This window comes from Mesoplodon bidens (genome assembly GCF_964165515.1).
Source record: "Mesoplodon bidens genome assembly, chromosome: 1".
NCBI lineage: Eukaryota > Metazoa > Chordata > Mammalia > Artiodactyla > Ziphiidae > Mesoplodon > Mesoplodon bidens.
In genome coordinates this window covers 102,432,436-102,447,012 of record NC_138176.1, presented here as the reverse complement: position 1 = coordinate 102,447,012, position 14,577 = coordinate 102,432,436, and the positions used below count along the sequence as shown (strand labels likewise).

General features: G+C 41.2%; 1 protein-coding gene across 2 annotated transcripts; it reads left to right on the top strand.

Annotated features, from left to right (window-relative positions):
- The first annotated feature begins 1,416 nt into the window (after positions 1–1,416).
- On the top strand, positions 1,417–13,949 carry MGARP (mitochondria localized glutamic acid rich protein). Of its 2 annotated transcripts, none has more exons than XM_081237419.1 (4): positions 1,417–1,567; positions 7,004–7,107; positions 11,742–11,835; positions 13,315–13,949. In XM_081237419.1, exons 1-4 carry the CDS (start codon positions 1,486–1,488, stop codon positions 13,614–13,616), a joined length of 582 nt encoding a protein of 193 aa, XP_081093545.1. In that variant the 5' UTR covers positions 1,417–1,485; the 3' UTR covers positions 13,617–13,949. The 2 variants fall into 2 exon arrangements, with proteins under 2 accessions (XP_081093545.1, XP_081093544.1); XM_081237418.1 differs by having other exon boundaries at positions 13,174–13,949.
- The last annotated feature ends 628 nt before the right edge of the window (positions 13,950–14,577 follow it).

Here is a 14,577-nt window from a genome sequence, read left to right as displayed (position 1 = left end):
TAAATAGATTTGTTTTCTCTTTTAATTTTAAACTGGGCTGCACCAAATTGGAAGCGGTTAGGAGCTCTCCCCACAGATTTGATTTGTTTTGTCTTGTCAGTCTGTACTAGCTGCTAGCAGTTCATTCTAGGACGTGTACTTGATGCTGGGCAAAGGTAGCAAGGGTACTCATCTGCATCTTGTTACTTTCAGGACTACCTAACTTCTTGGTGGAGGGTCTGGGTCTAGCCCCTTCTTTGGGGCTTGGAAGTCTAAATCTGACCTCTCATTAACACAGATTACCTATTTCCTCTTAAGGTTTAATCACTAGGAATAGCTAGTGACTGAGCATCAAAAACCTAGTTCTGATCATTGGCTTGTATTCCTTAAATGAGAATATATTAAATATTAGGATTGGGTTCAGAACGAGAACCTCTGAGGAGTGTTTAGTTATTCACCTAGCAAATGAGCAAACAGTTTGCCTGTAACATGCCAGGAGAACTTGGAACTTGAAGGACTATGTTCATGTCCTTTAAAAAAAAAATCATAACCATCGGTCCCTGAAAATTCCTCCCCACCACCTGGTCGTTTGCTAAACCGAGTAATTGCCGCCTTCCTCAGAGGGATGAAATAAAAATTAAAGGAGAAAGTTATGTGAAAGTGCTTTATAAACTGTCAAGTGCCAAACATACTTAAGGGGTTATAATAGTAGGAAATGGTGCCTTCCAAAGATGAATCACTTAGAAAATGTTATAAGCGTAAATTATTGGTGTCCATATTCAAACCATGACAGATTCTTGTCACCACAATGAGGCAAGTGATTGAAATCTGGAGGGAGAAACTAATAATTCAGTGTTTTTAGTTGATTTGGAAATACTAGCTTCACATCCCATAGAGGAATATGCAGCATTTTTGGAGTTTATATTTAAAAGTCATTGTAATCGTGAATTGCCTAGAAATTCAGTCATTAGCCAGGAGTTTTCTTGGGATTCTGAACATCACCCAGAGCACTCATGGGAGGCTGAGGCTACCCCTTCTCCTCCATCTCCAGGGAACTTCCAGCTACCCTTTCCACTCCTAGGAAAGCTAGCGGAGCGCGTGAGAGAAAGCGGCTTCAGCTTGCACACGGCATGATAAATCCTGTCTGTGTCGTATTCCGGACGCGAGTCCCGAGCCGTTTCCAGCCTGCTCTGAGGAGTCCCACTGACTGGAACAGTACAGAGCAGGCAGATGACGGCGACTTCTCGGTTCTCCATCCCTTTCCCGAGATGCCACCATCAGCTTCTCGGGCCCAGGCGAAGGCGACAGAGCCTGCAGATTGGGTTGCGGGAGGACGGTGCGCACGACCAACCCCCTGTGCACGTCCCCCACGGGGCCGCGGGGCCGGGGCCGGGGCGGGGCGGGCAGGGGTCAGCGCCCCTCCCCGGGGCGGGGCTCGCCAGGGCTCCCCGCGCTCCGCAGCACCGCGGGGCTACAGCGGCAGCGGAGTGCAGGGAGCCGGGCGCGATGTACCTCCGCAGGGCGGTCTCCAAGACCCTGGCGCTGCCTCTGCGGGCGCCCCCAGGCCCCGCGCCGCTCCGGAAGGACGGTGAGTCGCAGGCGCTGGCCCGGGGGGCCTCTCCCGGCGTCCAAGCCTGAGGAGGACAGGTGCCTCGCGCACAGATCGCGCGGGCGCCCCGCTTCCCGCCTGCCCTTCGTGGGCCAAAGCCAACCCCGGCAGCAGAAGCCTGAGATTGGGGATAGGGATGGGGATGGTGGGGGGCGGGGAAGAGGGGGGAGGGTGGCCGGGAAGTCACCTCGAAATTCTTGGAGACTTTGGAAGTAGGTGCCTTTCCGGCGCGGCTTCTGGATCCGGACTAGATTTCCTGGGTTCGAATCTTGATCTTGGGCAAGTGATTTCACTTCAGTTTCCTCATCTGCAAAATGGGGACACTAATGAGTTTTAATGAGTTAATATGTAGTTAACAGCGCTTAGAAAAGTGCCTGGCGAAAGTCGGCAAAGCTTACTCCTTGTCTTAATACAGGGCCCAAAGCGCTCTCCAACTTCACGAGGAAGCAGAGGAATGGGTGGGAAGATGGACCCTGTCCTCGGGCCCGGCAGGGTGCGCGGAAGGCAGTGCCGGCCCCGTAGAAGTTGGGTAAATGCTCTTGAGTAAATAGACTCAAGACCTGTCCAGGACTCGGCAGCCACGAGCCTGGGCCGTGGCATCCCCGGTGAGGAAGGGGCTTCGAAATGCTTTCCTTAGGGGCTGCAGAGAGATGTGGAGCCCTCCAGCTGTTGGGCTGCGTCCCCCCTGTATCCATCACCTGTAGATTTTCTAAAGCACGGGGAAAGGGAGCGAATTTCCTGAAGGGGAAGTGGCAGTGCGAGCTGGAAGCTTATTAAATAAAAATTGATACACACGAAAGCGCCTAGCCTAGGGCCTGGGCCATCGTAGGTGCTGAAGTGTGAGCAGGAGAGCATTTTCCCTGCCAGCCGCCGGCGGCCCTGCGCCCAGGTTTGCGCTCGCGGGCAGTTCTGCCCCAGCCGGCTCTTTCCTAGTCGTCGCGCATCTTCCTTCTCTTTTCCGTCCCTGACTGGGGCGCCAGCTCTTAGACAACCTCGTTGAAAGTTCTTAGCTCTCATCACTTTGCCCCACTTGCTAAGTCTTGCATTGGAATCGGGGAGAAAGAGAACGACTCCCGCGGAAAATTCCATGGCCAATTTGTTTCCACTTTGATTAGGCCTGCGGTGGTGATGGTGATGGTGGGAGGGAAGGAAGGTATGTGTAACTAGCTTTATTTTTCTCTTAAAATGCTACTGAGAAGAAGTTGCCTCCAGTAACAGAAATAAGGAGTCTTCGTTTTCCTTGATCTTTATGCCGAGTAAGACAGAGCAGACTTTTCGCTGGTGAAATAGGGGGAAGCCATTCCTTTGAGAGTTCAGAAGATAACAGGGCTGTTGTGATTGGGGGGTGGGGAGATGGAAAAGGCCCTGACCGTGGCCTTTCGAGCTCTCTGAACGCAACCCTTGCCGTCCTCACGAACAAGCATACACATCCTTTTCTGGTAGCTGCACATATTTCAAATAATTTCCTCCCCAACTTAGGGCAAAAGAAAAGAAGTTTGAAAATTCTAAACAGGTAGTTAGCAATACTGGTTGTAGCAGTACTGGTCTTTTCCTCATTTTCATCTAATTACTTTTTTGTAGTATTGATTCATTTATGTATTTTCAGAACTGTTATTGACTGGAAATTTGGCTTCGGTCATGGACATTAACCTTGTATTGGTACTTCCAACTTGGATGAAAAATGAAAGTGTTTCAGTTTATTGAAGGATAAAATTTTAACCATGCCTCATCAAATTTTGTTCTCCGGTTTTTGCTTTTAAAAATGTAAAATTTTAATGAATAAATAAATTAGGTTTACAGTAGATCACCGAAAAAACTCAGAAAGACAAAATAGAAGTCGCCTGTAATCCTACCACTTAGTGAATTCCACTATTTATCTACTTTTTAGTGTACGTGGTGTTCCAGACCTTTTTTCCCCACTTCCTGCATTTTTTTTTCTTATGTACATTGCTTCCACAATGTACATAATCTGGGATAGTCCTGTAAAGATTATTTTGCTATAACTTTTCACTTAATATAGTGTAAATATTTTCTCATGTAGACAGTCTTCTGCAAAAATTAAAATATCTGTTTCACATTTATGAATATGCTAAAATTTGTCTAATCTTTACCAAATATTTATTTCCCATTTCATTGCTCTTTTAAATAACTCTGCCATAATTGTATTTGTCTTTACTTAAACCTCTGTAATTTTCTCATTTCTTCCTATTTAAAAAAACTTTTTTTTTTTTTTTTGCGGTACGCGGACCTCTCACTGTTGTGGCCTCTCCCGTTGCGGAGCACAGGCTCTGGACGCACAGGTTCAGCGGCCATGGCTCACAGGCCCAGCCGCTCCACGGCATGTGGGATCTTCCCGGACCGGGGCACGAACCCGTGTCCCCTGCATCGGCAGGCGGACTCTCAACCACTGCGCCACCAGGGAAGCCCTAAAACAACTTTTTGATATTTATGCCTGGTTGCCAACTATGAAAGCTATATATTCCCTATTTAATAACAGCTGTATTTTTAAACCAACAAAAGCTCCACTAGAAGTCAAAGACATAACCTCTTACCATAGCCTCTCAGGGCACATTTGTAGGGAAAAATTGGTTTTTTCTAAGAGATGATCATTTATATCCAAACTAAGAACATATATACAAAATCTTCCCAATTTTGCTACTACAGAGATTTGTAGTTTGTGCAAATGTCTTGAGATTTGCTTTCTGCAAATCATAACTTCTTCCAGGTCCCTACACCCTTATTCTCTGTGTCAGGCCACATCAAAATACATTGAGTTTTCCTAGTCATACAAGTCTCATGCTTTTGCACATGCTCTGCCTTCTTCCTCCAATGCAATTTTCCCTCCCCTTGTTTATCTGACAAACTCCTACTTTCCTTCAAAGCTCAGGTCACGTCTTTTCAATTGTGGCAGTTACCTTGAGCCAGCTAGCTGAGTTCTTTCACTGCGTTTTCATGCTATTGTTGCTTCTGCTTTAATCTATTACAGCATTTGTCATACTGCATTGCAGTTATTTGTCTACCATTGTTCGCCTGTACATCTTTTCCCTCTTTTTTGAGGCTAGGGACCTTGTGTGTTGTGTTTACAGTTATACTCTTTTTTTAAAAGATTATTTTGTTTTATTTATTTATTTTTATTTTTTGGCTGCACCTCCGGCATGTGGGATCCTAGTTCCCCAGCCAGGGACCAAACCTGCACCCCCTGCATTGGAAGCTCGGAGCCTTAATCACTGGACTGCGAGGGAAGTCCCTACAGTTATAATCTTTTTTTAAAATATAAATTTATTTATTTATTTATTATTTATGTTTGGCTGCGTTGGGTCTTCATTGCTGCGCGCGGGCTTTCTCTAGTTGCAGTGAGCAGGGGGCTACTCTATGTTGCGGTGCGTGGGCTTCTCGTTGCAGTGGCTTCTCTTGTTGCGGACACAGGCTCTAGGTGCGCAGCCTTCAGTAGTTGTGGCATGAAGGTCCAGTAGTTGTGGCTCACGGGCTCTAGAGCGCAGGCTCAGTAGTTGTGGCACACGGGCTTAGTTGCTCCTAGGCGTGTGGGATCTTCCCAGAGCAGAGATCAAACCTGTGTCCCCTGCATTGGCAGGTGGACTCTTAACCACTGCACCACCAGGGAAGTCCCTCTTTATCTTTAAAATAGAGAATTTGAGCTATATGAACTTTAAGCTTCTTCTAGCTTTGAGTCTATTATAAAAATTTCAATTCCATAACATATGGTATATACAAATTCTAGCACTATAGAGTTAATATATTTAAATAGAATAATACAGTACCTTACTCTGTTTCTATTAGTTTGTACAAAATTGCCCTTCTATTTTAGATATGACCTTATGGCAACATTTGTCTTAAAAGAGCTTATATCTGGTGGGAATGTAAATTGATACAGCCACTATGGAGAACAGTATGGAGGTTCCTTAAAACACTAAAAATAGAACTACCATACGACCCAGCAATCCCACTACTGAGCATATACCCTGAGAAAGCCATAATTCAAAAAGAGTCATGTACCACAATGTTCACTGCAGCTCTATGTACAATAGCCAGGACATGGAAGCAACCTAAGTGTCCGTAGACACATGAATGGATAAAGATGTGGCACATATATACAATGGAATATTACTCAGCCATAAAAAGAAGCAAAATTGGGCCTCCCTGGTGGCGCAGTGGTTGAGAGTCCGCCTGCCGATGCAGGGGATACGGGTTCGTGCCCCGGTTTGGGAGGATCCCATATGCCGCGGAGCGGCTGGGCCCGTGAGCCATGGCCGCTGGGCCTGCACATCCGGAGCCTGTGCTCCGCAACGGGAGAGGCCACAACAGTGAGAGGCCCGCATACCGCAAAAAAAAAAAAAAAAAAAAAAAAAAGAAGCAAAATTGAGTTATTTGTAGTGAGGTGGATGGACCTGGAGACTGTCATACAGAGTGAAGTAAGTCAGAAAGAGAAAAACAAATACCATATGCTAACACATATATATGGAATCTAAAAAAAAAAAAAAGGGTTCTGAAGAACCTAGGGGCAAGACAGGAATAAAGATGCAGACATAGAGAATGGACTTGAGGACACGGGGAGGGGGAAGGGTAAGCTGGGACGAAGTAGAGAGTGGCATGGACTTATATATACTACTAAATGTAAAATAGATAGCTAGTAGGAAGCAGCCGCATAGCACAGGGAGATCAGCTCGGTGCTTTGTGACCACCTAGAGGGGTGGGATAGGGAGGGTGGGAGGGAGACACAAGAGGGAAGAGATATGGGGATATATGTATATGTATAGCTGAATCACTTTGTTATAAAGCAGAAACCAACACACCATTGTAAAGCAATTATACTCCAATAAAGATGTTAAAAAATAAATTAAAAAAAATTTTTAAAAAGCTTCTATCTGCCCATCTTTAAAGGTTTTATATTAGAAGAATTAAAGTTTCTTTCTATGTCTACATTTGCATTACAGATTTATAGAAATGTGTTGGGTTTCAACATAAATGTTTTACTTAACATATAAATTTTAAGCACAAATGTATTTAATTCATTTTTTGTAAAAATAATCTTTTCCGTTGAATCCTGTGGTGTAGAATATACAATAAATGGATTTCTTTTGCTCACATGCATCTCGTTTGACATTAAAATTGTTTAAAGCTTTGTCATTTCTCCTTACCCACGTCTGCATTCCTTCCAAGAAAAGCATAATGTGAAGCATCAGGATGACAGGTTTCATAAGTAATTATCAAATTAGATTAAGAAAATGTCAAGTGGAATTATTACCCTACCTTGTAATACTGTATTCCTTTAAGCTAAAATCAGTTGATGTTAATAGATTCTAGGTTCACTGAGGGGTAAAAAATTTTTTTGGATGTAATCATTTAAAATAGTTTTGCCCGTGGTGGAGCTAACTGTGTTTAAACTTGTTTTCCTAGCATCTCTTCGCTGGATGTCATCTAACAAATTCCCTGGATCATCTGGATCAAATATGATCTATTATCTGGTTGTAGGTGTCACAGTCAGTGCTGGTGGATATTATGTAAGTGTTTTAATAACCTTGGTGCTCAGGAATTCATATATTTTACAACCTGTGGTAAAACTCAAAGCAATGTCAAGATCAAGACATGGGATTAATTAAATATACAAGATAATGAAAAAAATTTTAAGTATAAAATACTTAATACCACTAACTATGGATGACTTTCATTAAAAACAATGTTATTATAAATACTAACAGTACTAATGGCTGACATTCGAGTGTTTACGACGTGACAGACTCATGGCTCATTTAATTATTGCAACAATTCTTGAAGGTAGGTACTATTATTAACATTTGACAAGAACTGTTTTGAGAGAGAAACTTTTAAAAAATTAATAGACTTTATGGGACTTCCCTGGTGGTCCAGTGGTTAAGACTCCACGCTTCTACTGCAGTGGGTGCGAGTTCCATCCCTGGTCAAGGAACAGAGATTCCCCATGCTGCACAACACGGCCAAAAAAAAATTAATAGACTTTATTTTTTGGAGCAGTTTTAGGTTTACAGAAAAATAAGCAGAAAGTACAGAGAATTCCCATATACTTCCTCTCACCCCTCTGCCCCCCCCTTTCCCAAATCAACAACCTTGCTTTAGTGAGATACATTTGTTACAACTGATGGGTCAACACTGATACATTATTATTAACTAAAGGCTGTAGTTTACATGAGGGTTCACTCCGTGTTGTACATTATATGGGTTTTAACAAATATATACTGACATGTATCCACCATTACAGTAGCACACAGAATAATTTCATTGCCCTAAAAATACCCTGTGCTCCAACCATTCATTCTTCCCTCTCTCCCCCTAGTCTCCATAGTTTTTTATTAGCTTTTGTTGGTTTGTTTGTTTGTTTTGCGTTACGCGGGCCTCTCACCATTGTGGCCTCTCCCGCTGCGGAGCACAGGCTCCGGACGCGCAGGCTCAGCGGCCATGGCTCACGGGCTCAGCCGCTCCGCGGCATGTGGGATCCTCCCAGACCGGGGCACGAACCCGTGTCCCCTGCATCGGCAGGCGGACTCCCAACCACTGTGCCACCAGGGAAGCCCCTTAGCTTTATATCTTTACTTTTATTTTTTAAAAGTAATGTTTATCTATATATTTTTTAAAAATTCAAAATAGACATATATAAAATCAAAAGAATGTTTTCCTCCCTGGTCTTCCTTATCCAGTCCCCACAAGTAATCACTGTAAAACAAAGCTTTTAATAGTATGATTTTGGAGCTAAAAAAAAAAAAAAAAAAAAGAAACATTTGTGAGTTAATAAGATAATTCTAGGAATTCCCTGGAGGTCCAGGGGTTAGGACTCAGTGCTTTCACTGCTGTGGGCCCAGTGCAATCCCTGGTTGGGGAACTAATATCCCGTAAGCTGCACTGTGTGGCCAAAAAATAAATAAATAAATAAATAATCCTATTGATTTGAATCATTCCTCATTTTGTCATAAACTTTCTAAACTGAAATCTAATCTTTATTATGAATAAAAGTAGAATAAGTATATATTCTTCAGGAACCATAAGACTACACAATCACTACATTTTGGTTTGACCTTACAGAAATATGCATAAAGAGATTTTTAGTCCTAACTAGGAGCAGTTTATAGGACTATGTAGGTAATGAAACCAAAATACATATTCTACTCTTCAAAAATGTGAAAGCCTCAAGAAGCCAGGAAAGTTCAAACATGTCACTTATATTATTGTCTTCCACTAATCTACCCGCTTTCACTCATACCCAGATTCCTTTGCTTTTACCATCTTTCTACTGCTTAATATTGAATTCACTGCCCAGGGCTACTATAGTTGGATATAGGCCATTGGAAAACAGATTAAACTAGGCCATGTGATTATGTGGGAAGCTGGAAGACTGAATTTCATCTGGACATCACTACACCTCTAATCATGTTTACCAGTGCCAGACATGAACCTCTGCAGTCCGCTAAATCTTCCTTTGCAAAAGCAATCTTAACAGGCTGATTAGAAACTGGCTACGCCTGAGAGCTCTTTCTGGCCTTGTTCTCTCACAGTGGGAGTGGAAATTGGACAAGGTGATGATCTCTAAGTCCCTTTCCACCTCGAAGATTATGTAGTTTTAATCTGGAATGTCTTCATTCCCAAGAATCTTAGGCTACTTTCAGGAGGAAATACAGAAACTGAGGCACTCAAAAACCCATATTCTAGTCCTCCCCTTCCTTGTCCTGCACTAAAATAAATTCTATATTAGGTTTATCTGAATTGAATCCACAGTTGCTCCCTAGGCAAGAGCACTTTTTCATTTCCAAGTAAAATCTACTACCAGAACCTCTGAAAAGCTGAGAAAGGTCCAGGTCACTTCCATTTTTTGAGGGTCTGGGTATCTTGGAAGAACAAAATGCCAGACTGGTTTCTAAAAGTTGTGGTAGATTTTAGATGCTTACATTTAATAAATACAAAATATCATTTGGAAATAACTTCAAAGTCTAATTTTGAGACTCTCTCTTCTAATAGACCTTCCTTCTACTCTGTGCTTGATTATGTTCGATTTGAAAAAGCTAGATCCTCTGGGTTACACATGAGTTGTGAATTATTCTTATATCTCTTTGATTCTGCTTTAGCAGCTAAATTGTGTTTTAGCCCCTTGAATAATAAGACTAATGTCCTAGGGATGTTGCTGCTGGGATGGCCATTTCAGGGACATGAACTTGGGCACAGGTTCAGCTTTACTGTACTGAGAACTGAGGGTGCTGACTCAGTGTACAAGTCAGGAGCTCCCACCCCACTAGGAAAATATTCCCTGCTTTTATACAAAAATGTTGACTGTCATTCCTGCTGATCCTGTTTGCTCTGTGTGTTTCAAAGCCAGATGATTCAAGTCAGAATTCACCAAACCCTGGGGGTTTGTTCAAGGGCCACTTTTGCAACATTTCCACCCCTGAGCTTATGGAGTTTTCCATTTTCACAGTCTAATTTTAACATACTATAAAATGGTTTGTAATTTGCATAGGATAACTTTTAATGAGGTTAATGGTTTATGATGATTAAAAATTTAGAAAATACTACATATAAATATGCAAATTTTTAAAATCTGTCATCCTACCTGCCACTAAGAGAGAAATATCTACCAACAGTTTTTTAAGCTGAGATAATATAAACAATATTATCTAGTGAGATTTTCATTTTTTAAATATCATGGTCTAATATGAATACAGGCCAGAGATTACTACTTGATTTTGAAATGAAAGGAGGCCTGCACATTGTATCTAAGATTAAGATAGCTTTATTACCAATTTTGTTTCTCAAGTAACCTGTGGGCCAGTCATATTACTGCTTTTAATGATTAAACCTACCTGACTTAAGGAATCTTCATTGGGGTCTACAAATGGGTCATTTTGGAAGACTTTTGGAAAACTTTTCATTGTGGGAGAATTGAGTTTCACCTGCAGTTATAAGAACTAATACAGAGAGAGCTCATATACCTTTTGCCTCATTTCCCCCAGTGACAACATCTTTGCTAACTATAAAACTATCACAGCCAGGAAACTGACATGGATACGATCCATAGACCTTATTCAGATTCCACCAGCTTTACATGCACTTGTGCATGTGTGTGTGTGTACGCTCAAGTGCATGTATTTAGTCCTAAGCAATTTTATCACATGTGTAGATTCATGTATTCACCACCACAGTCAAGAGACAAGACTGTCCCATCACCACAAGGGTCCCATGTGTTGTTCTTTTGTAATTGTACTCACTTCCCGCCTGCTTTCCTCCTCCCTTCCTGCCACTTCCTGGCAACTACTAATCTGTTCTCTATTTCTGTATTTCTTGTCATTTCAAGAACGTTACCAAAAAAAATTAATAATAATAATAGTAATGTTACATAAATGGAATCCTAAGGTGTGTAACCTTTTGAGATTAGCTTTTTTCACTCAGCATAATTTACCTGGAGATTTATCCAAATTGTTTCCTGTATCTATAGTTCATCCCTTTTATGGCTGAGTAGTGTCCTATGTCATGGACGTACCACAGTCTGTGTAACCATTCACCGGTTGGAGGACGTCTAGACTGATTCCAGTTTTTGGCTATTACAAATAAAGCTACCATGAACATTTGTGTACAGGTTTTTGTGTGCATATAAATTTCCATTACTCTGAGATAAATGCTTGTCAGAATATTTTGATTCTAGCATAATTTTTTTTTCTTGGTCTTTATCTATCCACCTTGTGTGTTTCCAGTTATCTTTGACCTCTGTTAGAACATTTGTTTCTTTCCTTTTTTATTTTTTATTTTTATTTTTTTTGCGGTACGCGGGCCTCTCACTGCTGTGGCCTCTCCCGTTGTGGAGCACAGGCTCCGGACACCCAGGCTCAGCGGCCATGGCTCACAGGCCCAGCCGCTCCGCGGCATGTGGGATCTTCCCGGACCAGGGCACGAACCCGTGTCCCCTGCATCGGCAGGCGGACTCTCAACCACTGCGCCACCAGGGAAGCCCTCTTTCCTTTTTTAAAGCATTCTACTTATTGACAAAGATTTCCAGAGGGGAAATAAAAGAGTAGATGGTGTGTATTGGTTTCTCCTGTTTGAACTGTAGATAGTATTAAACTCGGCATGATGAATCTTAGAGCTCAAGAAATAAACTTAAGCACACATTTACTTTCAGACTTACAAGAGAATCACATCAGAGAAAGCCAAACACAGTGATCATATAACGAATTTGAAAGAAAAAACCAAAGCAGAGTTACATCCACTTCCAGGTAAAGTGAATTTACTCTTTTCTTTTTCCTTGAGGCACTAATTTTAATTATCTTAGTCTAGCAATGGACAGTATTTGTTTTTGGCTTCTTTACTAACTTAATCCAAAATGATTCTGGGTAGAAGTTCATTCAGAAAGGAAAAGTCCAACCAAAGCCTAAAGAATATTGTTAGAGGTTTCGGATGAGGGCATTTGGTAAATGAAAACATGTACTTTTAAACTGCTGACCAGCAGCTTTGACTTCTTTGTGTGGTAATATTACTTTTCCCCTACTCAGGTTTCCATTCATGCAGGCATAATTTTAGTATCTGTCTCTCTCAGCAGCTTGACCTTTCATTTCTCTCGTTAATTTTTTTTAAGTCATGAAACTAATTTTGTTTCAGTTTTGGCTAAGACCACCTGTGTGCAATGACATTAGTAGATTCAGTCATGTCTACTGAGTCCCTCAGTTGATCCGACTGATAAAATGGCAACTTGTAAGAAAAGAAATTTGACATTTTCACCCTAATGTATATTTCTTGCCTTAAACTGCTTGCTTTAAACCATACTTTTTTCCATCTCAGCTATAAGGCCATTATTATCAAATACCATGATCACTATTTAGGGGCAAAGAAAACAGCTGCTCATGGACCAGTTTTAACCTTTTAGTCATGAGAACAATAAGAAACAGAATATCATTAGTAAACATTGTTGAATATAATCATGAGATGGCTGATTGTAATAATGATAAAATACAGCACTTCCATAGCACTTCCTTGGTTTTAAACCCCTCTTCATACATATTATTGCAGTCAATCCTCCCAATAGTTCCATGAGGTAGATATTATTAATATCCCTATTTTACAGATGACAAAACTGAGGTTGAGGGAGGACTAGTGGCTTCTCAGAGTCATCAGCTAGTAAGTTAGCTACTTTTCCATGCTATTTCACATGACACATTGCCTGTTTATTTTCATGGTTTGTATTTAAATAAATAATACACATGAAATTATTATTTTCTTAAGTTCAACAGATTCAAAAGGGTTTTCAGAAGAGCAGACCCTTCGTACCTCCCCAGAGGCAACCAATAACACCAGTTTCTTTGTGTCCTCCAGGAGAGGGTCTCTACAAATATAACTCTCTAGGACTATATTACCCTCCTTTTGTCCTAACACAAATAGTACCATACTGTATACATAGCTCGTTTCCTTGCTTTTTTTTCACTGAACAGACTACCTTGAAGACCATGTCATATCAGTACTTATTGGTCTGTCTCATTTTTTTAAATGACTGCACAGTGTCTCACCATCTTCCCATGCTCTTTAAATTAATACTTTGCTTAATGGACTAAATTTTAAAGGTGAAAAAGAGAACCTTGTGGGTGCCGAGGAAGCCAGTTCAGAAACCCCCGAAGTACCTTTAGTGGAAGCTCCGGTGGTGGATGCTGCAGAGCTTCCCAGTGCTACAGTTGCAGTCGTAAAAGAGGCTTCCCCCTGTCCAGACAATGTGGAGGCTGCTGCCGAGGAGACCACTGCCGCTGGTGCTGAAACTGGGTCAGAGGTGACAGATGTGGGGACGGGAGAAACCGCAGAGGTCAGCACTGAAACCACGTCAGAGGTTACCAGCGCAGTTCGGGATGAAGCTGTTGCCATCGATAGTGATAAAGGTACAACCGAGAGCGAAAGCTGTGGTGAATATGCTGAACTAGAAGAAAATTCTCCAGTTGAGTCAGAATCCTCTGCTGGGGCTGATTTACAGGAAGAAGCCAGTGTTTGTTCTGAGGCCGCCTCAGCCCAAGGCTAATCTCATGCTGATTGACACTTGGGCAAAAAATGCCACAGAGGGTCTGATAGGTGTTTTTGTAGTTTCAGTAACCTTAGATTTTAAAAAGTCTTCTTTTCTAGAAAATGTTAATGTGCCTTGAGGATTTGGGGTATCTGCTGATAGATTTCAGGATCAAGAGATTTGAGATTTTCATGCTGAATAGTTTTCTACTCGCTGGGATCAGAATATGACATGTAAAGAGCTTAAAGAGTTTCACCTGCGGATTTAAATTTTATATCATAGGAATTGAGCTATCTATACAACCTGCATTCACTTTAATTTTGCTATAATTTTACCTTTCTTTAATGTATGTAAATCTAGATTCTTGAGTTTTGATTTGAACTCATTTAAATAAATTTGGAAAATCTTTAGTGCTTCTATATTTATTCACTAATATTTATCTGTATAAATAGTATATACTAATATACCCACATATAACAGCACATGAACATTGCAATGTTATCAAAGAAAACATAATCTAGGGAGAACTCTGCATATGGCAATATATGTATCCGTTCTCCCCTCTATATTACACGGCAGGCTGTGCCAGTATTTTCCATTTCAGTTTAGTTCTCTTCAAGCAGCATTTATCCTGGCACTTTGTGCCAGTGGTCATTCATTCATTCCCATAGTCAACAAATATTAACTGAGCACCTGTAATTTACCAGGCACTGTTTTAAGTGTTGAGATTAAAAAAAAAAAAAAAAAAGATAAAAATTCCTACCCTTCCCAGCTCATGTTCTAGGGTATATATAAATACTCTAAACAAATATAAATCATAAACAAGATAAATAAGACAATTATATAGTATGTTAGATACTGATAAGTATTTGAAAAGAAAAATAATGAAAGTAAAGGGATTATAAGTGTTGGTTAGGGCAGCCAGAGAAGACCTTACTGAGAAGCTGTCTTGTGAGTATAAATGTGAAGGATGTATAAG